The sequence below is a fragment of the Ictalurus furcatus genome, chromosome 4, assembly GCF_023375685.1.
Source record: "Ictalurus furcatus strain D&B chromosome 4, Billie_1.0, whole genome shotgun sequence".
Classification (NCBI taxonomy): domain Eukaryota; kingdom Metazoa; phylum Chordata; class Actinopteri; order Siluriformes; family Ictaluridae; genus Ictalurus; species Ictalurus furcatus.
This window is the reverse complement of record NC_071258.1, coordinates 15,432,914-15,458,537: the sequence shown is the minus strand read 5'-3', so window position 1 is coordinate 15,458,537 and position 25,624 is coordinate 15,432,914. Positions and strand designations below refer to the sequence as shown.

General features: G+C 40.1%; 2 protein-coding genes across 2 annotated transcripts in view; both read right to left on the bottom strand.

Moving 5' to 3' along the window:
- The window catches only part of bcar1 (BCAR1 scaffold protein, Cas family member), an 85,799-nt gene extending 84,781 nt beyond the window's left edge, over positions 1-1,018 (bottom strand). Inside the window, exon 1 of the mRNA XM_053623177.1 lies at positions 598-1,018. Within this exon, the coding sequence (XP_053479152.1) occupies positions 598-609 (12 nt within the window). The 5' untranslated portion in view covers positions 610-1,018. The remainder of the gene's footprint in view (positions 1-597) is intronic.
- A 6,712-nt stretch (positions 1,019-7,730) lies between these two features.
- The window catches only part of cfdp1 (craniofacial development protein 1), a 36,885-nt gene continuing 18,991 nt past the window's right edge, over positions 7,731-25,624 (bottom strand). The window contains exons 6-7 of the mRNA XM_053623174.1: positions 19,532-19,690; positions 7,731-9,066 (exon numbers count right to left, since the gene is read on the bottom strand). Coding sequence (XP_053479149.1) covers positions 8,976-9,066; positions 19,532-19,690 — 250 coding nt within the window. The 3' untranslated portion in view covers positions 7,731-8,975. The remainder of the gene's footprint in view (positions 9,067-19,531; positions 19,691-25,624) is intronic.

The window sequence follows — 25,624 nt, the reverse complement described above, 5'->3', positions numbered from 1 at the left end:
GTTAATTAACCTGTCACTCAAACGTCACTACACAGCTCATGCACTAAAGCCATCTTGCCCTAACCCTAGCCTACAGAGAAAGTACATTAGGCATTCTGCCTGCTTCATTTAACTGACAAGTATGCATTGTTTTGTTTTTTGTTTTGTTTTGTTTTTGTTTGTTTGTTTTGTTTTTTTGTTTTTGTTTTTTTTTTGGGGGGGGGAGGTGTTTTTTTTTTTTTTTTTTTGTAAAGCCGGACACCACATTAGTGTTTTGTTTTGTTTTCCCCCTTCTTTGTCCTCTGCTGTTGTCAGTGTGGTTTGTAATTGTTTCTGGGAGATGGTATCAGCTGGTATCAGTGTGCACAGTGCAGGGTGTGTTCCTCTTCTCCTGTACACACTGCTGTGTGTTGAACAGTTTGCACAGGTGCGTCTGATTCACACGGAAACAAACTCCGAATCCTTGTGTCACAGTCACACCGAGTAGCTACAACTTCACCACCTAGAACGCATGAATTTACGTGTACTTGTGTACAGGTGATGCGTTTACACTGAACCCGTGTAGTCTGCGTTCAGATTCAGAAAACAGGACAGTTGGTTATTGATTTATTTTCTTACCGGAATGGACATCTTGCGGTCCTTATCCGTCCACACGAGTCTTGCTTGAAGATTTCTGACCCGACCGAGCTGCTGATTACTGCGTCTTTAAACTAGACAAGGAAGCAGGGGTTTTCTTAACCGTTCACTTCTGTCTATTCCATGCTTCCCCGCGCCCAACCGCGCTCTGGCTTGTGTGCAGTCTTTGTCGGCTGAAGTTTGAAGAAAACGTACCGAATATTTCCCGATCACCTACAGGAAAGCCCAGTGAATGGGGCACAGCAATCCGGATCATACGAAGAGCTTTTAAAGAGCCAGGTCTGCGATTTCGGTCCACGACGTCGCCGGTTATGTGTGTCCTCTCGGCGAAACGCGGCACTGTTGTGATTGTAGTGATCGGATGGATTTGGCGATGCTGTAGGCTAGAGATGCACTTTTCCGATGTGCTCGTGTTGCGGCTGTGTGAGTGCAGCTGAAGCGACACGGTGCCGCCTGCGCGCGCGCTCTACCATGGGATCGTCAAGTTTTGTTTAAAGGGACAGACTCGCTTATGAACGCACGCGCTGCACGTTATTTGAAATAGCTCGCTCGGAATCATGCAGTGATATAGACCTAGATCTGGGCGTATGCTAAATGCTGTAAAATACATAGAGATATAAATGTAGAACAAAACCAGACAATGTTGTTTAGGCCATTAAAACATTAACGTGCACCTATTATGCTTTTTCAAATATTATCTTGTAGTGTGATATAGAACTGTTTGGGAATGTAAAAAGTCTGCAAAGTTTCAAAAATCAAAGCGCACAACAAACGGAGTTATTGACCCCTAAAAGAAGGAAGCGATTCTGAACAGCTGAAACGAGTCGTTAGTAATTCCAGACTTACTTCCTGTATTAACCTACGTAGGTTTGTAACAAAAAACCCCGCCTCTGGTCTTCATTGGCTCTTTATAATAGTGTGCATTTCCTTTTTGAAACATGCTAACAGCATAGACCAATCACAACAGACTGGGACATCTGACCAATCAGAGCAGAGTATGTTATCTGAAAGGAGGAGTTTAAAATGAATCCTTTAGAACGGATCATTTAACGAGTTGTTTGTGACACTAGGGGGGTAAAGGTAATGCTGCAATTTAAATTATGAGCACATTAAAGTGTTTTTTGACCCTGGATGCATGTAAATCTATTGTGTGAGACCTCTAAAAAAAATTAGGCACGTTTCAAAACCATAATAGGTGCGCTTTAATCAATGTATTTAGTTAGTTGATTTCTAGTAAGTTCCAAAACACTGAAACACTCACTATTTTAAAAAAATCATAGACGCACATTCACCAAACTGTCGAAAAACCATGGGCTATATTTAGCAAATAGTATGCAATATAAGTAAAGTAGCAATGCTTCACATGGGTCTCTGAACTATAACCAGTCTGTCTGTGTTTTTGTTGTTGTTGTTGTTTTGTTTGTTTGTTTGTTTGTTTGGCCGATCTGACTGGTCACTCGAATTGTCGAGTTTAATCCAAAACTTGTCAGCTTGAAAGATGGAAAGTTCAGGAATAGAAAGGCTCCAATAGCCTAAATGGGCAAAATATTATTATTAAACGCATTTAAATAATGAGTCTTCATTGGTCACGTATATATATTACAGTACAGTGAAATCTTTTTCTTCATATATCCCAGCATGTCAGGAAGCTGGAGTCAGCCATGATACAGCACCCCTGGAGCTGAGAGGGTTAAGTACCTTGCTCAAGGGCCCAACAGTGGCAGCATGGCAGTGCTAGGGCTTGAACCCCGACCTTCCGATCAGTAACCCAGAGCCTTAACCACCAATCCACCACTGCCACTGAATAGCTGGATTATGTTTGGAGGGGCTCTATGGAATTTATTTTACAGTTAAAAACAAAAGTAAATTAAAAAAAAAAAAATCATCTCTGTTACAGGGAAGTCATTTTTGCTACAGGGAAGTAAAAGTCATTTGAGTTTCTTCCATAGTTAATAGTTGTTCATTTCCGAAAGCGGTTCTATGAAGAAATATCTCTGACAATGCAAGCCCTTTTTCTAGGGCCTAATAGGGTATTACACGGAATGTTTATGGGTGTTTCCCAGGAACAAACCTAGAAAACTCTTCAGGGTTCTAGATTTAACTTGTGCTGTATTTTAAACCACAAAGTTTATTACATCCTATTTGTGATCTTGACTGTTACGAAGCAAAGAACCCTTAACTATTCAATGAACCCTTGAGGAAGCTTTTTTTCTCTCTCTCTGAGAGTGCAGCCTTGGTCTTTCAATTTGTCATATGGAACACTGAGCTTAATGCTCCTAAACTATTCTATCACTGGAAAAACAATATGGTAACACAAGCCATTTTAGATTAATACCTAGATTTGGTGTCTTCAAACAAGACATCCAAGAACTTGTATATGTGATGAAGCCACACCTGATGGCCTACTACTGTAGGGTCAAAACTGAAGCACTCATCTTAATGAATCTTCCAAATAGCAGTCATGATCTTTAATAGAATCTTAATAGTAGATCTCTAATAGATCTTTAATAGTTTAATAGAAATCACTGGATGTGTTTCTCAACTCAAGACTTTAAAGGAAAAAGTTATTCAGCATCATATTGATTCTCCTTTTTCACAACACTTATGGTGATTTCACACTTAGTGTTTTGACTGTTATTAGAAAATAGAAAATTTTGGTTATTTTTAATAATAGTGTTAAATACTCTGTGCACACCATATTCAACAACACTAAAGGTCTTTTTTTTTCGTGCTATGTGAGTAATGAGGTTCATGGGCCTGTAGTTGGATTACTATCTCTGTTCTTCCATGAAGGCACCATATTTCACAAAGGTCCATCAGCTCTACTGCACACGGGAGAACATAACAGTGGGCTTTCTGCTAGACAATGGTGAAAAGATGGATATTTAACAAGGAACAGTGACTCTGTGGCATTGTCATTCTCCAGACACTTTCTGAGCAGCAGACTAATGCTGAACTGATCACTTAAAAGATATGTTTTGTCCATATCTTCCACTACAGTGCAGCAACTCTTTTTTTTCCCCATTCATAAAAGAGCTCTGACATTTGGCTATGTCACTGTCAAGGGGAGAATAAAAACACTATTCCAATCAACAAGATCAAATTGTGAGGGGAAAGCCAAAGTCCTGCACAACCAAATACGTATTCATGCTGAAATAGTATGTCTTGTGAAAGGAACTTTCATTTCATCTTGCCTTTCCTGCAAATACCTTTTAATCATCCAGTCAACAAAGAGATGAAGTGTGCCAGTGGCAGAGAACTTGGAAGGAAAATTAATTTAGTCTATTAGTGAAGTTAGGGTATAGAACAGGGTATAAAATAGCCCATTAAAACACAGAGGAGACTGTGAATATTAGGTATAGATGTGTTGACTCTGGCTCAGAACTAAACCCTGCAGTAGTGCAAACTCCAGGGGGTGAACTGTTATGGTGTAGAGCATGGCAGCACAAACCGATTCCTGGAGCTCTACCACCCTGAAGAGTATACTTCCAGACCTAATCTAAAACACATGATCCAGCTAATCAAGAACTTCGGTAGCATCTGATAATGAGACCCTGATGTGTTGGTAACAAACGCAGCAAATTGGTAGAGCTCCCAGAAAGGAAATGGGCACCCCTGATGTGGAGCATGGATTGATACATTGGCTGCCAGAAAACACATTTGCCTTTGTTAAGATGATTTTTTTTAGGTCATACAGAGTGCATGGTGAGTAAGGACACTAATTCAAGTCACATTTCAGAGAAATGCCTAAAAAAGGATTCCAGTAGCCAAAAAGCCTAAGCTAAGACCACTGCACCGTTACAACCCTGATGTGTTGTTTATCCAGTGGCAGGCGGAAGATTATTGGCATTTGGAATATTTTACCCCAGTGTTATTTTAGGCTCTCTTTATGGTGATTGTTTATAATTATCCTCTCCAAGCTGCTGTCTATTTCTGTGGGTCCAGCTTTCATTTGAAGCCTTGCCCTGGTGACAGACAGTTACACATGCCTGGAGGTAAAGTGGGTGCCAAATATACATCGGGCATTCTGCTGCCTGGCTACATGTCAATGTAGAGAGGGAACAGGTGTCTAAATCTGAGCATTTCACTCTGGCGGTATTGATTTTCTTTGTCGCAGAGTACATGTAAAGAAGATAAAATCCAGTGTGATACAAAATATATAGACTTCACAGTGTTGAGCTATATGACTCCAATTTCTATATGCACATTCATTGAAATGCTCTTCCCCAAGCATACCCTTCCTGGTTCTTCAATAGTGATACTACTTGACATAACAGGCCGGATTGAAAGGACAAGAGACTCAGGGAAGAAAAAGAAAAGACAAAATTGAACGAGGTGGTAAAGAAAAAGAAGAAGAAAACAAAAACATTGGTAAAGGAAAAAAAGAAGAAAGAGGTAGAGAATAAGTTGGAGGAGAAAGAGGAGGAGAAGATGATGATGGAAAAAGGTTTAGGATAATAATAACGATTATAATAATGATGACAGAAGCAAAAAAACTAAAACTAAAAATCAAGACTGAGGGCAATACCCAAAGCAAAAGCAACAAACATAAACAAGAGCCAAAAAAAAAGTGTTGCATGGAAGGGGAAGGTTGGGAAAATGTATTTATGAATGTAAAGCCTCAAAAAAAGAGGGAGTGGATTCTCCCAGAAGTCTCCATGGAGAGCAGCTCAGCTACAACTAATCAATGACATTGATAGTAAATTGTCTCCTGACATCCAAGAGCACATCGGGGCGGCTGTGGCTCAGCTGGTAGAGTGGGTTGACCACTAATCGTAGGGTTGGCGTTCGATTCCCGGCCTGCATGCCGAAGTGTCCTTGGGCAAGACACTGAACCCCAAGTTGCTCCCGATGGCAAGTTAATGCCTTGGATGGCAGCTCTGCTACCATTGGTGTGTGAGTGTGTGTGTGAATGGGTGAGTGAGACACAGTGTAAAGCGCTTTGGATAAAAGTGCTATATAAGTACGCCATTTACATTTGCCATTTACATTACGTTGGAAATAGAGGAGACACTTCAACAAGGCAGAGGATGACAATGACAAAACCTGTTCATGACTTCAAGAGCCAAAGGTTTCCCTAACGATTTATCATAAATGGGTTTTTTGGTCATGTTTTAAGCTTGCTCAACTGTAATGCAAGAATAATTTCTTTTGTGTTTTCCATCTAGTGCACAGAAAATCTTCTGGTCTATGCATATGTGCATTGATTAATTGAGTGTAAGAACACGCGAGAGGAATGGCAAGATGAGTTTGAATAACGATGAGGATGTGGATGATTGGCTACAGCTGTAAAAGGCCACAAATACTGTAAGTATAAGCATGGACGCCCTTCATGTGGCAAAGACTTTTATTTTTGTGTTCTGTTTTTGTACATGTACGCAACAGGTGTCAGAGTGGGTGTGAAAATGGTCTCTGATTTCTCAGATTTTCTCTTCTCTGAGCAGGAGGCTCAGAGCAGGCTACTGAGCAGCAGTGGGAGGAGAGTCATCAAGTGGGGAGATTAATGCACATAAAACAATCCACCCCACCTGCACAGACAGACAACACACACCTGCACCACGGGTATTAAAGCAGCTTGCGTTTTCATGTGTAGCACATCCATCCACTCCTACAGAAAAGGACACACTCTGCTAAGACATGTGGAGAGGAGGGAGAGAGAGATGTTTGCAGCACTGTGCCAGGGTATGCAATTATATGTACAAGGAGATAAAATGTTGACTGTGGCTCCACGTGGGTTCCAGTAAAAATGGAAGTAAACATTCATAATGCCCATTCAGTAATGAGGTAGAAGGGAGAAGCTTCGTAAACAAAACAATTATTTTCCAGTAAAATGCTACTGATACATCCCCAGATATCAGATGATGTCTGGAGAAAACAATACCATGGGACCAACCAAAATATAGCCATGTGTGTTAGGAGTGAGGGAAAAGAGGATACCTGGGAAAATGCCTCTTTTTTTGAGAATAAAATGGTAATTTCTCTCTTGAATTATTTTATGCACTCACCAGACACTTTATTAGGAACACCTGTACACTCCTGTAATTATTCACTCAACCAATCATGTGGTAGCAGTGCACGGCATAAAATCATAAAGAAACAGGTCAAGAGATTCAGTTAAGATGTTCTTCACATCAGAACGGGGAAAAATGTGGCCTTGGTGAACCATGGTCTAAATATTTCAGAAACTGCTGATCTCCTGAGATTTCCATGTACAACAGACTTTAGAGTTTTCACTGTGTTTACCATCCAGCGAGTGGTATTTCTTACAGACTGAAACAGCTTGTTGATGACAGAGGTCAGAGGAGAATAACCAGACCATACTTTCCAACTGTGATGAGCAGAACAGAATCTCAACATGCACAACAGATCAGAAAAAAGACTAGGCGATGCTTCTCCTTTAACTGCCCTGTTTCAGTGAGCCTGTGCCCATTGTAGCCTCAGATTCCTGTTGTTGGGCTAAAGGAATGGAACCTGATATGGCTTTCTGCTGTTGTAGCTCATCTATCTCAATAGCTGGCATGTTGTGTGCTTTGAAATGCTTCTTGTTGTTTTTTTTTGTTTGGCTGATCCTGGTTATAAAGAGTGGTTATTTGAGTTTGAACTGTCAGCTTGAGTCTGGCCCTTTTTCTCTGACCTTTATTAACAACCCATTTCTGCCCATTTAAACTGTACATAAAACTGCATTATGTGGCAAACAAGGTTGAAATGAGTGGTATTAATATCAGAGTCTAAATCTTGTTTGAACTGTTAATCATCGAAAAACAGTCTAAATGAGGGAAGCTGCTCTGAGCTCCTTAGTAAAGCACAATATATGCAACGTCAAATCTAAAATAGGAACATGAACATTGTATACAATGGAGTGGAGCTTAGATGATTGAGGGATATGTTGCAATGCAGAAAACAAAGATGACTGAGAAATCCTATTGACAAGAATTTGTTTCTCAGCAGGCACAGAGCACATGGGTGGGGTATCTGTTGTACATGGCAGGTATGATGAAACAGTCTGAAGCAACTATTATGACATTACCCTTCCCTTTGTGAACAGTTCAGAGTAATTAATTAATAAGAAACCCAAATAAGAGCCGGTTGATTTTAGAGAGAGAGGGGGAAAAAAATCAAACCAGATGATTTGATTTATTGTCAAAGACATTTACAGCACTTTAACAAGGCAAAATAGAAACAACATGCATACAGAAACAGACAAACAGCACTCCTTTGTTTATCCTGTAAACAGCCCTGAAGGTCTTGGACTACAAGTAGTTTTTCATTTTGAGCTGTAGCAGATAACGTTGGTCTTTTATTCCTGTCAGAGAGTGAAAGTCAGCAGGGGATTCCTGCTCTAGTCCTGTGAACCCAAAATGCACTGCATATTTTTAAGGTTTCCATTCTGGTACATAGATAACTCACCTCAAAAAAAAATGCTTAAACACCAGATGAGTTAAAGAATGACATGTCATGCAGAGTCTAAAACTGTGACTAATAATAAAGACTAATAATTACAGCCTAGGTAACTATTTTATCTTCAACAGATCTTGTCTCTCAACGTTTCTTACATCTAGTCGACCTAGACGAGTAGTTCAGTATCTTTTCTCTTCTAACACACTCCTCACGTAGTTGCCTGTGCCAAATCCTGTGTGCTACCCCAAGGAAAGCATGAAGCCCTGCAGAGATATTGATGGCTAACGTTTGTCTTTTTGTGCCAGTGATGGCTGTGTGACCTTTGCATTTTACATGATGGTAAGCCATTGGGTGAACTGCAGCCAAGACATTTTGATGACCAAATTTCTTTTGATTAGTTTTGCACTGGGGCTACAAGGGAAGTGATGAGCATGATTTATAATTGTATACTGAAATCATGACAACCATGCCTCAAACTGTGTCGCTTATTAGCTACAAAACATTATTTATAAAGAATCACTTCCCAAAAATAGATATTTTGATATATAGAGAAAACAAGATACTGTGGAAGGAAAAAAAACCCAAAAAAAAACACAGTCACATGACAAGTTAAGACCTTGGGAAAGAGATGTAACTGCAGTAGGTAGATTAACTATTTATAATTTTATTAAGCTTTAGGCGGGATAGGTATATAAATAGCCTACGATGGTAAGCAAAATTTGGACATCAAAAATGTCTTGGCTGATCTAATACACATGCTACACTAGATGTATGTATATCTGACTCTTTCTCAGAAGAAACATTTCAGTGTACAGAAGACAAGACCAGCCATGAGTGAAGCATGGACTTAAATCTGAGCTAAGAGACAAGTGCTAACAGAGCTGCGACAGAAACAACGAAACGGAGTGAACAGTCCACGTTTTTGTGTATGCATGTTACTGGATGCACTTTGTCCATTCCAGTCATCGTTTCATGTTGCTAAGGCGAACGTTCTTCTCCAGCTCAAACTGCCGCTGGTCCACCCTCTCCAAGAAGTTCTTCCTCTCCACATACCTAAAGAAACAGACACAATACCACAGATGAAAGCAGAGTCTTTTAGTGACGGTTCAGTTAAATGATTCGTTCAGATTTGTTCGGTTGCATGGTTTACTCAACACGTAACCTGATCGTAAAGCCGTCCGGGTAGTAGAAGAATAAATAATCATTTTGTTATTTTACAATGTGCTTGTATTTAGAAGAATTTTCCCAAACCCATCCAACACAGAATACCACTGCATGCGCTGAAACACTGGCAATCTACAACTGACCGATTGCGATGGAATAGGACTCGCTGACTCAACCTTGGTGTTGACTAAAATGCAGTCTCTCCAAGATTTGGCGATCGCAAAAATGAAAGCAAAATCAAGGAAATGCCGCAATATTAGAAGGATCTTGAAATTTTTCAAAATTACCGCAGATTTTCGCCAAGATGTGACGTCATCAGCCCAACGTGCATTCAGCCAAAGCCCTCTTTGATCCACGTGTGTCGAACATGAGTACAGCTAAACAAACCACGCAAAACAATTTCATGCATTTGCAATTTCACCAATTCAAGTAGTTTTCTGAAGGAAAAAAAAAAAGCACAAAAAACACTCTACAAATTGCATCGCAACTTGCAACAGCAAAATCAAGCATTTTTTGGCGCAACAATCACAAAACTCCTGTACGGATTGAAAAGGATTCACTAATTGAGGGATGCGAGTCAGGTTCGGGATTCATGCAGTTACAAACACAACTTACAAAATTCATGGATGTTTTATAATCAAGGCAGTTATCAACCTGTATGCAAATTAGACCTGCCACAACTAATCGATAAAATCGATAATAATCAATTATGAAAATTGTTGTCAACGAACATCATTATCGATTAGATGAACTCAGTACTGTACGTTTACTGACTACGTTACTTCGGTTCCGAAAAAACGCTTCGGAGAGTAAATACTAAAGTTGTGTCCCAAATAACGTACTCTACCGTCTAGTATATGAAATTTAGAAAGGTAATATCGTCTCAAATGGAACACTAGCAGTTTTTTGACTAAACGGAAGTATAAGCCGTTTCCTAGTCGACGACGCATGACATCATACGCATGTAATGTGACGCCGCTAGCTTTAGCAGATACCCAGAGTCACCGACAATGACTTTCTTCAGTTTACTGTTTATGTCAACGTTACCTTTTATAAAAAGTAATGCATAAATACTATTACATAATATAAACTTATATATTAGTTTATATTATATAGAAGTATGTATGCATTATTTTTATGGATGCACAAAAAGCACTGAATTAAACTACAGTCCTAAATGAATAACATATATTCTGGTGTGTGTGTGTGTGTGTGTGTATTGGGTTCTTTTCCGTCATATAATTGGACAAACAGTTGTGTAAAGTTTTAGTCTGAAGTTTATATTTGTAACACTCAGTTTGTGGAGTTTATTTTAAATAAATGGGGAAAAAATAGGTACTGAAAGTTTGCCCCCCATCCGATTAATCGGCCAACTAATCGATTATGAAAATAATTGTTAGTTGCAGCACTACTGTAAATGTAGTGCTCTAACTTCATGTTTCGGTTTTGCAGTTTGTGATTGCAAAGCTCATCACCGCAACTGAGCTTAAAGAATGACTCGATGCATGAGAGTGACTGATACCGAATCATTTACCTTTGTGACACACACACACAAAAACAGAAAAGAAAAAAAAAAAGACGGATTGTTCGTGTCTATACGGTACACAGCCAGTGTCAGTACAGAAATATGAGCTAAAACAGTTTACATACAACATGGCACATACACATTTATCAGAGGTTGACACAACCTCAGACACGCACTTACACTCAACACCATCCTAGCACTTGATGGATGGCACTGGAACTACTTGCTTTAACTTTTCTCAAAACATCCAGTCCAATACCACCATGATTCTTTCCTGCACATGCATGGATAGAATAATAGTAATGATGAAATCAGGCTCCATATTTCATTTAGAGAGGGCAAATGAATATGCACTTCAAAAAACAAGTCAGTTTATCTGCATCACTTTTCCAGTGCAGATAACATAACTTCATACCACTCATTACAGCCCCCCAAAAACAACCTTGAATCTCTGTATGCACGCGCACATACACACACCTGCTAAAATTGTATCATGCAAGCACTTCCTCTCTATGATTGATTTCCTTTCTGCTGTGTCCTGTGTAAGCAAGTGAAATACAGAGTGGCTAATGTTACATGCCGAGTCACTGCTGACACACTATATCTTCATTGTCATTCAAAGCCTAAGTGCTCAACTGCAGTTTATCATCAAATCAGATTTTTTTTTTTTTTGTAAGGTTGTGCACAATGCCCTTTTAACGCGGCCTACATCTGATACCAGTCTGAACAGCTCATGCTCCGTAACTGCTCCACATGAGCAACGCAACGATTGTGGCTAGAAGAGAACTGCTTACTCAGAAAAAAGTTGGCTTGATCATGCGAAACAAGAAGCGATTAGTTTGTTTCATTTGGTGTCAATTCATGTCAAATTGCTAAGCCACAAAATAGATTTAAGTTAAATAATGTTAATAAGGCACGCTGTCTTTTCACACAAGCTTAGTGATTGTGCTCGGCAAGCCTCAGACAAACAGCTGACAATACAGACTATTTCAATTCTTTGTTACAGGTTAATATCTACAGGACTATGGATGGAAACTCAAATGTAAGTGTTCATGTGCGAAAGGAATAAATATGTACTCAAATCTATATCTTACCTTTTAAATTGTCATATGATGCTTTTTAATGTTTTCCTTCTCCTTTAGTGTGTAATGTATCTGTTTGTGCATGTATAAGACCTGCAAAAGTTACAAAGCCCATTGCCTACGTTTACATGATCAGCAGTAATCTAATTATTGACCTTATTCTGAATAAGACAATATTGTGATTAAGGTGTTTACATGAGTCGCTTATAGAATATAAATGTTCCCGTTTTACATGTTATAGAACATAGATGGATTACGTCCCCACGCCACACCATCCGACGTTCCCTCCAGAATTTCACGTATCGACATACAGTTCATCTCCGTTATGGTACCGCATACAGTTTTGTGTGTTTCATTTTTAATTTTACGAAAGCTTCAAGTGCAGTTAATTATTTGTCATGCTATAGGTGCAAATAAATGACTGCCGTCCCAAACCGCGTACTTACCTACTATAAAGTAGCCGAAGTACATATATTCGGAGTACGCAGTTTCGGACGCAGCCGTGCTCTCTTGTTTGCCGTCAAACGGTTGAGCACTGCCGTGTGTGTACGTGTCCTGTCGCAAAATGCAGTGAAAACTCCCACATGACGTTAATAGTGTGATTAAGGTGTGTACATGTCTGTAATGCACTATAACACGACTAAAATAGGAAAACCCGATTTAATACGATTTGTGTTTGCTTCGAGTATGACTTTAGTCGGATTAAGGTAATTAATAATCGTTCTTTACATGCTAGTTTCTTAATCAGAGTATCATCTTAATCGGGTTAATATCTGATTATTGTGGTCCATGTAAACGTACTGATCGATAGTCTCTCCCAAAGGGATTTATTCTAACAGAGAACACTTCTCCAGACCTGCCTAAAACGCCTCGATCCAAGTCCAGATATTACTTCCGCAAACGTCTACGTCACACTTTGAAATATCAGCATGACCCCACCCAAAGGCGAGGCTTCAGTGAATTGTGTTGCCGGCATGTTGTAGAGACACCGTGTGTTTCAATGCAAAAGCAAAACTCCTTTGTTTGGCCTTCTGAAAACAGACAAGATAGGAATCTGTGGTTACTTGTGCACAGCGCGTTTTACGGAGGACAGCTTCCTGAACCTGTGAGAGTATGACGCAGACTATACACAAAGGCTACTCCTGAAAAATGGGGTGATTTTACTTGGACAATCTTGTGCTTCTGAATCAGAGACTGTAAAGACTCATTTTTTTTATGCATACGCTAGAGTATCCGCACAGTCGTACACACAGCCTTTCAAAGTACACAGACGGTCGACACATGTGCAATACGACAACTTACACTACCCCTCCTGGCCTAGAGTAAATACAGAGCAGTAAAGGACTGAAAGATGACAATGAAGAAGAATCACAACACCACGAAGAACAATGCTTGGGCAATCTCTCACCACGATTAGCACCCATATACAAATCCTTATACTCTTTAAGGCTAGAATTATACAAATGCGGGTACTTTCTAATCTGCACTCGTTTCAGTCTCTTCCGTTTATTCTTCAACTACCTTGACAATCTGGGCCACTATTGCCACCTTGTGGAACAACTAAATAGTGTAAAAGAATTAAATGCACATGTGCGGTTAGAAAAATTGGGCAGCGCACGTACTCTGCTGATGACGAAATTTGCGTCACGCGTACTGTACACTATTCCTAGCGTACTCATAAAACGTGAAGCATACTTTCTACTTAAGTGTCTTGGATTATTTTATGAAGTATCTGCTATTGCCTGTTCAAATGCAGAGTTCTGTGTTGTGGCCCAGGGCTCAGTTGTAGACCTCTGCGATCATGCTAGCTAATGTTACTGTGTTGAAATAGTTGTGTTGAAGTAGTAACGCATGTTCCCGTGACACAGTTACCTGTCTGTATTGTGTGTCTTTTTGTCTGTCGATTTCATAACCCAAATTTAACCGTTATAACATCACATCTGAAAGGTAAGAGAGTTACAAAATAAAAACTTACCACTGTGAAACGTTCTGCACAAGTCGCGCTTGCAAAGCTGATTCCGATTGAGGTGCTCAATCATCCGCATTTTCTGAATCTGACTTGGGCTCGAACTGAAAACCGACATTATTAACTGTTTATAATTGCTTTCAAAGCATTGGAAACTGAAGCTCGCCATTATGGTAAGGGACGTTAAATTTTACGACACACGTTACGAAGTTTTTGGCCAATCACAACGCAATGGGTCAGCTGGCCAATCAGAGCACTCTGGGCTTTTTGGAAGGAGCGGCTTTGGAGAAAGCGGAAGCCAATCGGAGCATTTCAGGCAGACTGGGAATAGAAGTACTGCTATAATGTACAGTGTGTGGAAAAAGAATGTGTTTTTGAACATTAAAGCATGTTAGCCTATTCTATTACACCCAATGAACAAAATAATGAACTTTTACAAACTTTTTTAAAGCATCATATGACTCCTTTAAACTTTTTTTCCCCCTTATTACTTCTCTTTTAGTCTGAGCAATGAGAGTCTTGCTTAAATACAGTTGTTTGCTTGCTGCACAAGTAATTCTGATTCACGTTGACGCGCTTTGTCAAACTGTCAAGTCTGCATGATGTTTAGAGCTGCAACAACTAATCGATAATAATCGATTATGAAAATCGCTGTGAACGAATGTCATTATTGATTGGTTGGTCTGCGTACGGCATGGGGTTTACTCATTGTGTTACTTCTGTTCCGAAAACAGCATCGGAGAGTACAGACCAGTTGTGTCCCAAATGGCGTACTACACACTTACAGTATGCACTGTGTACTCTACCGTCTAGTGTATGAACTTTAGAAGGGTAGTATCGTCTCAAATGGAACACTAGCGTTATTTTGTTTTTAACCAGAAGTATAAGCACACTCTCTTCTTGTCATCGTTGGGTGTTTCTATGGTGTTGACAGATTTGTTAATAGAGAAAGGAAAAGGCTACCCTTTCGTGAAGCCCTCACCAGATTAGCGAAACGCAAAGCAGTGGCCGCACTCATTTGCACAAAGTGCAGCTTTGTTGCCAGGTTTTGCTGCACCTTAACCAACATACACTGCTTGAACATGAACAAGGTACATCCTTATGACTGGGTTTGGACTTATTACATAATCTTTCTGCATTGTTTTTCAGAATAACACGAGACAAATTCCCACCGGCATGAAATCAAGATGAAGGTCAGGTTACACATATGAAGTCGCATGTGTAAACCTGATTTTATTTCCATATTTCACAATGGTCCAAATCGAAAATGAATCCATCATTTTTTTGCTGTTCATACTGGACACATATCTAAACAAGTAGAACTTGACGCCAATGACATCGATGCCTCTGACAGCCAACAAGGCTGGTCCTTCTATTTACTAATTTGCCTGCCAGAAATACCCTTAAAATATACCTCAAACGGGAAGAAAGCTATTGAAGCAAAGCTCTTTTGGACATATTGCTGTGATCTTGACCTTGTTTGGATCAACTCCAAACTCTAAACAGTTCATCTGCTAGTTACAATGATAATCCTATATAAATCCTACAAACATCCAACCATTCATTGAGATATTGCACCAACAAGAATCTTGGAAGGACTGACAAGCCAACCAACATAATTCCTCCACCACTTCTGACAATTTGGATCTATGCAGCGATGTAACAGGCAATTTAAATTCATCAATTAATATTGAAAAAGGACAAGCTGGAGTGTAAAGTTCTCTCTTTTTCTTTAACACTGATTTAATAATTTAATAAGCTACGCTTTTCATAATAATGAAAACTGTACAGAAATTCAAATGTTGCACGTAAAGCCACATAATTTCAACGAACAACTATTTTAAAAAAACTATTTAGTATATGATATGATTCGTGACATTGAGAAGAATCGTAGAGCACATTTTCAAAATATATTTCCCTAGAATTTGTTGCAGGTACTTGAATATGTAAGATGTAATGCTTGCATATAACGGTCTTGTAAATGAGTCCCCAAAACTTTGCTCAACAAAAACAAACCAGCTCTCGGAACCTCTTAGAAGGTTTGAGAACTGCTTACTGTAGCTGTGGACGAGTAGCATGTACACTGGGGAGAGAGCAGTGAGTACAGATTCACCATGTGTTATGTGCACCCTGACTGGATTGAATTCATCTCCCATTCTTTGTTGCATCAACCCTTACAGACACCTTACTGTGTGGCTTCTTCATTCAGTAACATTCAGAGACTGCTCCCTTCTGTTTCTTCCCAAAAGAAAGCTCCAGCTCTGATCTCTTTGCTTTGTTAAACTCTCATGGGAGTGGAAGCGTTGTTTTAATCTGATGGTAAGAATTCACGGACATGTTTCCCAAATTGTAAGTAAAAAGTTCTAAACAGAAAATTCAGAAGTTGATGCCATCTCCATTCAGGTTTTTATTCATTTGTAGATGTCTGGAAAGCCTGCATCACAGAGAAGCAGAGGGACATCAACTGCAGAAGTTCTTCAATGGAGACTCAGAATCCAGACCACTGAGTGCCTCATGTAGGCCCCACAAACACATCAAGCACTTTTACGCTCCATCATGGGCCACCACACCCTACCCTCCACACCATGTCCAACTCCCTTCCCAAACCACATGCATCCCAAAGGCATTTGGAAACACAAAACCAGCAGAATGCTGTAATTTGGTCTGTCAGAAAAATCTTATTTTTAACCCCCATTCCAGGTTTTGAATTTTGGGCTCCTCTCAACCACAGTCCAGTGAGGCTTGGATTGGCACCAATGGCAAACCCATCTGTGATCAGCTTGAGCCTTGAGATGCATCTCCACATCACACAATGAAGGGGTTAAATTCAATACTCTATAAGAGGTGGGTCTTCATGTGTACAGATGATGTCATTGTGCAACAGCATCCCCTCAAGTAAATCTCTACTCCCATAAGCCCCAGCCTTCAAACCAACCCCTCACCAGCACACACAACAGCTGCAGGCTAGGTGATTATGGAGACCTGGGTAGATGGAAAGACTCTGGGGGGACCTTCCAGATCTCTGTGAAGGAGATTTAAATGAGTAGGCATGGAACTAGGCACTAATGTTGTACTAATAACTAGAAATTAACTGGTTAATATAGATCAACTAATCCAACAGTAATTACTGAAAAAGTCAAGGGGTGAGAGAAATTAAGAGATGGACAATGATAATCTCAACACGCATGCAGTTTGACGCAAGAAGGGTAATACATACCCCAAGTACACTAGAAATTTTGAAAATACCATAAATATTACATGTCTAGCAACTTGCTGTCATATGTTTAGCCCTACAGTGGCATCACACTCACATCAGGGTTCATTAGGTTTTAAAGGAGTGAGGGATAGAGCAATTCCCCAAACGGTGCGCAGGTGTTATTACAGTCATCATCTGTCTGTTTGTTTATTCTGTTTTTAAGAGTCCTTTTGCAAAGCTGATAAGAGCTGGGCTGGGGAAAAGACTTAAGAGAAAAGCTGCTTTAGAAAGATCAAAAGCTATAGCGAGACATTTCATACGAGGAAAAATATCTGATTTATGACATTTAGAATTTTTGGAGGTTTAAATAAAAAAAAAAAGACCCCTTTTGTAAGGGCGTTGGACCCTGCATTCACAGGTTGGCTTTGTCTTGTATTGCTCTTGTTGTATGGTGGTCACAGGTAGACATTTGTATCTTAAGTTAATGCCAGTTGCCATCCATGGTAGCATCAATGGATGGCCAAGCAAAGAACATGGATAGCTACAGAACACATGTAAAACCACCGATTTAACTATAAAACAAATGGTGTCCCACTATAATGAGAAGTACTGTCCATTTTCACCAAAGGGAAATGCAAGCATAAATAACATCACAGCCTACTCGTGTCAGAGTGAACTGAGAAATGTCTGCACTTTGCAATCACTGCTGTCTGTTTATGGGAAAACACTGGTAATATTCTATTAAGGTTCCCTTCAAGCTCATATGCAGGACAAGTTTAGGAGCTGTGACTATCTGAAATCAATGAGCTAATGTCTTTTTGCACTACTTGTCCTGCCCGCTGTACATTGTGCAACTTGCCAAGCCACCAAAATTAGCTTTGTCTCCTGTCAGCTTGAATCACCAACACCCACTGAAAATTAATGTCTTCCAGCCACTTCAACTATCAGATTTATTTTACATTTATTTTGACCTAATTATTTCCCCCAATTCTGTCCCACTAGCTAGCTCTCTCCATCACACAACAGCTACCAAGAAGGGAGGGTGAGGGCGAACACATGCTTCCTCCAAGACACATGAAGCTAGCCACTCCATTTTTTTAATCTGCTGCTCTTGCTGGGTCACAGGACAACCTAACACACTCAGAGGAGAAGCACTGATCTCCTCAACCTCCACCAGTGTGTAGCATCCACCTGGATGATGTGACAGCAGCCATAGTGTGCCAGAATGCCCACCACACACCAGTTATTAGTGGAGAGGAGAGAGTGATGTAGCCAATTCAGAGATGGGGATTATTAGGGGGCCATGACAGAGATGGACCAAATGGGGGAGTTTCACCAGGACACCGGGGTTACACCCCTACTATCATAGTGCAGGTGCTGGAAAGGTGTGTACATATTTTGAAGAATATCAGCAAATCTGTAATAAGAAGCCTGTGTGATGAGCAGTCTGAAGGGGGGTGTGTGTGTGTGTGTCTATACATGCCACTCATGCACACAGATAATCAGCAGCCCTGCATGTATATGGGTAAGTTGGTGTCCTTGATTCATTAAGTAAGCCTCTCCATGCACTGCACTCTTACACACACACACACACGAAAACAACTTAATTACAGGTAAATAAAGCCAAAGTAAAGTATGTGTACATACTATTTAAAAGAAAACATGCAATTTCAGAGGTCTAGCTGGGCTTCAGGATAGAGCGCCCTATAGAATTAAAAGCAAACACACAGCATTACTATTTCAGCAGACATCACAGGGAATGTCATACTCTAGGACTGTATCGGTGTTTAATAAGTCGAGACATGGTACGTAGCTCAAAACTACAGTACGTTCTTCCTGAACTATGAACAGCATAAAATGTCATCAATCAACAGGGTCATACAGGTTCTAGTGTAATGTAAATGCTGGTTGCCATCTACCGCTTGCGTGGACAGGAGTTAGACCCAAGCTGACCTCTATCCTTCACCTCTTCTCTGAAATAGATGTTAATCTACACTGCACTGTTCTATGAAGCTATTCACAATCATCACAAAACCTCCAACTCCTTCAAAGGATGGTCAGTGTCAAACCAGAAGCTCCAGAAGTTGGTGAGAAAGCAGGAGGTTTCATTTCAGGTCATGAAGAGTTCCAAAATACAAAAAAAACAAAACAACCCTGATCGAATATCGAATTTCCGAACCGCTTCCAGTGTTTGATTTACATGAAAAAGAGACTGACAGTGAGGGACGGCCTCACAATTCTCATTCTTTACACTCTAAATGTCCAAGTGTAAAGTAGAACATGTTAATGGGCACAAATCTGCAACTGGTAAAGGATCAGGAATTACCAGTTTGCTGGATCCAATCCATGTAATCATATTCCTGATGTATGTAATGCAAATAAGAAACTTTAAAGGAAAACTATACTTGAAACTGTTGTATGTTTGGCAAAAAAGGAAAATTATCCATAGCCATCAATGACAAAAGAGCAAATGTGATGTGAAAAAATCCCCTTTTGAGGACAAACATACATCCAAAGCAGAATCTGAATAATGATTATGGGCAAAATCCTAAAGTTCTGTAATTATACAACTATTGCAGACTCACCCTTCTTTGCCTCGATTATGAATGGCCAACTCTTCAGTGATGCCCTCCTCAGTTTTGAACGTGTCCCAGTCCAGCTTGGACTTCTCCAGAGTGCTCATTTTAGGCTTCTTTACTCCAATACGGCTCAGGACACTGCCCATCCCTGCTGGTCTCTTTACGCTTAAAAAAAAAAAAAAAAAAAAAAAAACACAACAGGAGATTTTTAAAGCTGAAGCCGTGTCAAAGGAAGCATTTGAAATCAAGATGCAGAGATCAGAAACATAAAACAGAAACAACCAAGTTGACTGAACTTATCTAAATGTCTGAACAGACAAGTGTTATAATCAATCAGCAAAACAGAAACAACATGAATGCAACAAAATATTACAGAAAAACATGCAGCACATGACGATCACATGACATGGAAAAGGAAAGGAAAAACAAGCAGGGGTTAAACACATTGGAAATGCGGGGTAGAGGTGACAACAACTCTTTCTATGCTTTAATGGAGCGATTTCTTATATTCCTGGAACAAAGATGTCCATTTTCAATGATACAGAAGGCATCTTGACACTGGCGCTAAGCTTGGCTGCAATAATGGAATGTTAAACGATCTGTGTCAGGGAAAGGAGAAACCATCAGACTAGTGGGATGTTGCAAAAAGTGGGGGGGGGGGGGGATGGGGTGGTGGTCGAGAGGTGAGATGAGTCGGAATAGTGCTGGAGAGGAGCAGGGTCCAAGCACGAAATGTTTTCGGCTCAGATGAGTCATAGCAAAAAGGCTTTCATTTGGAACCAGAATAAAAAATTAGCATCACTTAGGTGTGTGTGTGTGTGTGTATGAAAATAGGCACTCAACTTTATCAGCACAAACCTGACCTAAAAAAAAAAAGTTTACATCTTATGCAATTTTCCCTCACACGTGCATTTCACACAGGTTTTCCAATGCTGCTATTTATACAATTTGCTCACTTCTTGCACAGCAGGCAGCCTACTTCATCTGGATGATGCTCCTGCCATCTTGTACGTGTAGTGCGTCCTGTATATTTTTTATTTTGGTTTGCACTATTAACTCCATATGCAGTCACCAGCCACTTTAATAGGAACACCTGGAAGCCTGCACATTTCATGTAATTATCCAATAATGTGGCACCAGTGCAATGCATAAATTCATCCAGATACAGGTCAAGAGCTTCAGTTAATGTTCACATCAAACATCAGAATTGGGAGTGGGGGGTTAGGGAGTGATTTCAGTGACATAACCGTGGCATGGTTGTTTTGATGATAGATTTTGATGATAGTTGCAGGTTTGCATATTAAAGAAACTGCTGATCTCCTGGAATTTTAGACAGTTTGGGATTTTAGAGAGTTTAGACAGAATGGTGAGAAAAACAAAAAACACCAGGTGGGTATCAATTCTGTGAGAGGAAATGCCTTGCCGCTGAGAGATCAGAGGAGAACACCCAGATAGGTTCAAGCGGACAGGAAGTCTAGTCTACAGTAAGTCAAATAACCACTCTTTATATCTGTGGAGAACAGAAAAGCATTTCCGAACACACTTTTATTTCACGGTCCAGTTTCAGTGAGCCTGTTCCCACTATAGCCTCAGATTCCTGTTCTCGACTGACAGGAGTGCAACCCAACGTGGCCTTCTGCTGATATAGTCAATTCGCCTCAAGGTTCGACATGCTCATTTTGAGATGCTTTTCTGCTCACCAGGATGTAGTACCACATCAGGTTGCACCATGATACGAACTATTCATTCTTAAACACAATTTAAAAAAAAAAAGGTCACAGTCTAAAAACCGCAGGAAATCTACAATAAAATTCAATTCATCCTCACTTGTTTGGTGAGCCAAACACCTTAGTTACAGAGAGATGTGTTTAAAAAAAAAGAAAAAAGAAAAAAAAAAGTTTACAAATCCATTAAAAAAAATTTTCCATTTAATTTAATTACATAATTTCAATAAATTATTTGAAAAAGAAAAATCAAACATATATAAAATAATAAAAAGTAAATCATAAAACCGGTAGCCGTAATTATTCTCCACACTATAATGGTACCGTCCCAAATCTTACACCGTCAGATACTGTACATAACTGGATTGACAATGAAAATCTACTTAACTTACAATCCCCAATACAAGCAAATAGGCACCTCAGACTTGGAGGAAGAACCATTTCATAGCATATTTATTACAAAGCGAACCATTAAACATGAGCTCGTTCAGCAATACAACACACAGTGTGCTCTTGAATGGCATGACTAATATCATCATGCATCAGGGAGGTCATATCACACAGGATCACACACACACACACATATTACTCCAGCAATGAATACAGGGGTGTAGTTCATGTTCCCGCTCCATTGGTACAGTGATGTATATTTAGCCCCTGCAACTCCAAACAGATCCTTTACATTTGCTGCTATTTAAACAATACAACATTACAGCGTAAAACCACAGAGGCAAATAAATACGCTCATCTAGACCAAGAGCACGACTAAAGGCAAAAGAAGAAGCAGCATGAAGAAACGAGAGAAAAGAGGGAAAGAACGACAACTATGAGGAAAAACCGGGCTAAAGTCCGACTGACAGAATGCATTTGCCATCTGTGCTGCTGCTGCTGTCAGCATCATTCAAGGGGGAAAGGCAAGAAAATAAAAAGAAGGAAAGAGGAAAGATTCTCTGGACCACGCTGGTTGTTTATATGCTTCTTCTGCTGCCCTTCAGGAAGGAACAAATCCAGCTCAACTCTCAGGAGATCAGCATGTCCAAACGCAGACGTGTGTATAAAAGATGAGGAAAGGATGAGAGAATAGAGAAGCAATAAATGAGCCAGCGCTCCAGTGTACACACAGGCACACACATGCAAACACACACACACACACGTACACTAAAACATATCACAAAGCCCATGATTACACACAGCTTTCTGCCAGCTGTTGCAGTGTAGCACTATTCCCACGAGAGATCGAGCCTATCAAGGGCACACAAAAAACACACACAGCCTACACAAATGCACACACAAGTTGGGTTGGGGGACGGGATAAATAAATAAATAAATAAATAAATAAAAATTATGAAATATTTAAATTATGATCAACAAAATCAATATGACAATATGAAAAATTCCTTTCCTCAAGATAGGTCAGCATTTTGTGTGGCGAGAGTAATTCTGCTTCACCAGCATGGTCGACATTAGAATTGATATGAATGATCACACATGCACGCACGCCTTAAACGTACTCCGACAGCGAATCGATAGACAATCAAGACATGGCTGGGTCAATCCTGCATGGTTCGTGGCAACAGTGAGTGAGAAAGCAAGAAGGAAGTGTTAAGTAGTGTCTGGAAAAGCAGGATAGGATCCTGAGCACAGAGTGAAGACACAACCTGGTTCGACCAAAATGGAGACTGAAGGGCACAGTTACTCACAAACATACACAAACACAGACGCAGGATAGGAGTCTGGTAGTCTGTGACTCTGGTGCAGTTTATTTACAGACTGAGCTCTCCCATGACCAGAGGCTCGTCACTGTCTCTCTTTCTCGGTCTCACACGTGTGTAGAAACCCTATTCCATTACAGGACAGGAAGTGGATTCCTCGCCCCTCTTCCTCTTTGTCCACTACCCACTTTGATCAAGGCCAACCTATCGACAGTCCCTGCTCATAGCTCACACACTAAGCCACCTTCCACTTCAACAATCACGCTGCACATTCAAAAACAAGAACTGGCCCAAACACGAACCAACTGCACTTTGAGGACTTGTTCATTTCCCATCATCTTGAGTCAACTGCACAGTCACAGTTACTGCAGTAAAGACAACTGCATCATTACTACGGTGTGCATTAATGGCATAGTCAAGCTCGAAGCGGGTTATTTCTCTGATACGCGTTGCCAAAATGTCTAGCACATTGCGCAGAAAATAAATCTATAAAACAACCAGTGGAAACAGATGGAGGAAGGATTAAACACAAAGCTAGAGCAGTCTAGTGAAAATCAACTGCTGAACGTCTTAAAAACAGGCCAGAGGTGTCAACACTGACCTACATGCAGTAATGGTGCTGCTGCTCAGAGAGGACACTGATGGATAATTCGAACTGAGAATGAGGGAAGTGATATTGTCCATGAGCCAGCCCGGGACCGGATAGCCTCAGTGACCTACATTCCTAGCAAGAAATTACAGCAAGCAACAACAATAAATAAATAAATAAATAAATAAATAGTGCTGCATGTTTGTGGGATTTTAAGGAGTTAGGCCAAATAATTAAAATCAGTCAGACACTAGGTAAAATTGTACCACTGGTTATTTAAAATCACATTCTTACACTGCAGCCAGAAAAAACTCCAAAAGTTTAAATGAATAAAACCGCAGTTTGACCTCATGAAATTCCGTGCAAATGAAGAGACACATTTACTACTTCCAGAAAGCAAAGAAGCCATCCTGCTGATCAATTAGCACAAGCATACAGTTCTCCAAGTGGCTTCTGGTCACTCTGCACTGGGGCAGACAAGAGCCTGTCAGAAGGTCCGCTCAAAGCATTGCTGGAGGAAGTCCACATGTGACTGAAGTGCAGCCAACTGTAATCATAGAGCATTTTGTGTGTGTGTGTGTGTGTGTGTGTGTGTGTGTGTGTGTGTGTGTGTGAGAATCTGCCTCTCGATATCCCCATCCCTTGTCTTTCTTCTTTGTCCCATCTCTGATCTTCAAAGTCCACCAAGTCGTGTGTAGCTTGAGGCATCTCCACCCTGCTCTGTCTTTCACAGGCTGAGGGACAGATTTAATCCTGATCGACAAAATTTTTTTTAAATAAAGTGCACCTGTTCAGAGATGACTAATGAACTTGTGCACACACACACACACCCTCCCCTAGATGTTGTGGTAAGACTGAGAGTTCAAAGACCTTTTACACTCAAGCCACCTGCCTGCTGCGTCCAACCACCTGGACATGCATCTAACAGCCAACCTACCCCTTGCTTTAACCGTCACATGGTTCAGACACACATGCATGCACACATTTTGATGGTAAAACAGACTTCATTTGGGTCATTAGATTTTTCTTCAGGAATGTCTGAAATATGTCTATTAATAGGAATTGAAATAAAGGATATACTCTGGTATGTACAGCATTTCCCCAAAAGTAACAAAACCTTATTGGGAACTAAGACATTTCACACATCTACATCATATTATACCATTAAACATGCCATAATAACCAAACAAAAGCAGAGTATCATGTTTTTGAAGGGAAGACTGAGATTAAAGATAAAGTAGATTGTAAGACAGATGGGCAAATCTGAAGTTTTGAAATGAGCATTGATAATGCAGAATGGTTGACGGAGGGAAAAATGGAACAAATTACAATAAAACCTCAGATTCCTGTCTCTGGAGTAGCCTTCTAGTGCACAACTCAGCGCTTCTCATGCTCTTATCATGGAGCACTTCATGAGCTGAAGCAGGTGTGTTAGGTCCAGGAAACACTGCGGCACATTAGGATCATTACAGCACATTAGGCAAAATTACCCTCAGAATTTACTCATGCAGTTTTGCTTCGCTTTCCCACTCTCACTGAGAATAGCAAAATGATTTCAACATGAAGCGCCATTATCAAGCTTGACTGTGCTCTCGGTTATTTATTCTAGCCTAGGGATGTTAACAGTGGAAACCTCTACAAATAGAACACAAAAACAACAAATTCACATTCACACACTCGCACTAGTCCTCTCATTCACACGGCATTCAGCAGTGAATCCAAGCATCACTTTCTCCAAATATTCACTTTGCTTTATTTTGGTATTCGCCCCAGTCTTTGACCCCAGATACATTGGAGAAATGCCACATGGATTCATACATTGCCAGGGAAATTAAGGAGTAAAATGTATGAATATTTACGGATTTACAATGACTTTGGAGGTCACTGCTCAACACTGGCATCTCTGTACTGGTAAATTTTTATTACAAGCATACTAATAGAAACGTTATCAAATTCATTTCATGTTCAGTTGCATGTCTCGCTCCAATTCACGCTCTTATTTACTTATTTTTTATTCATAAAAATCGAACTGTTTGCACAGTACTGACTCACACCGATTTGCATGACATTTCAT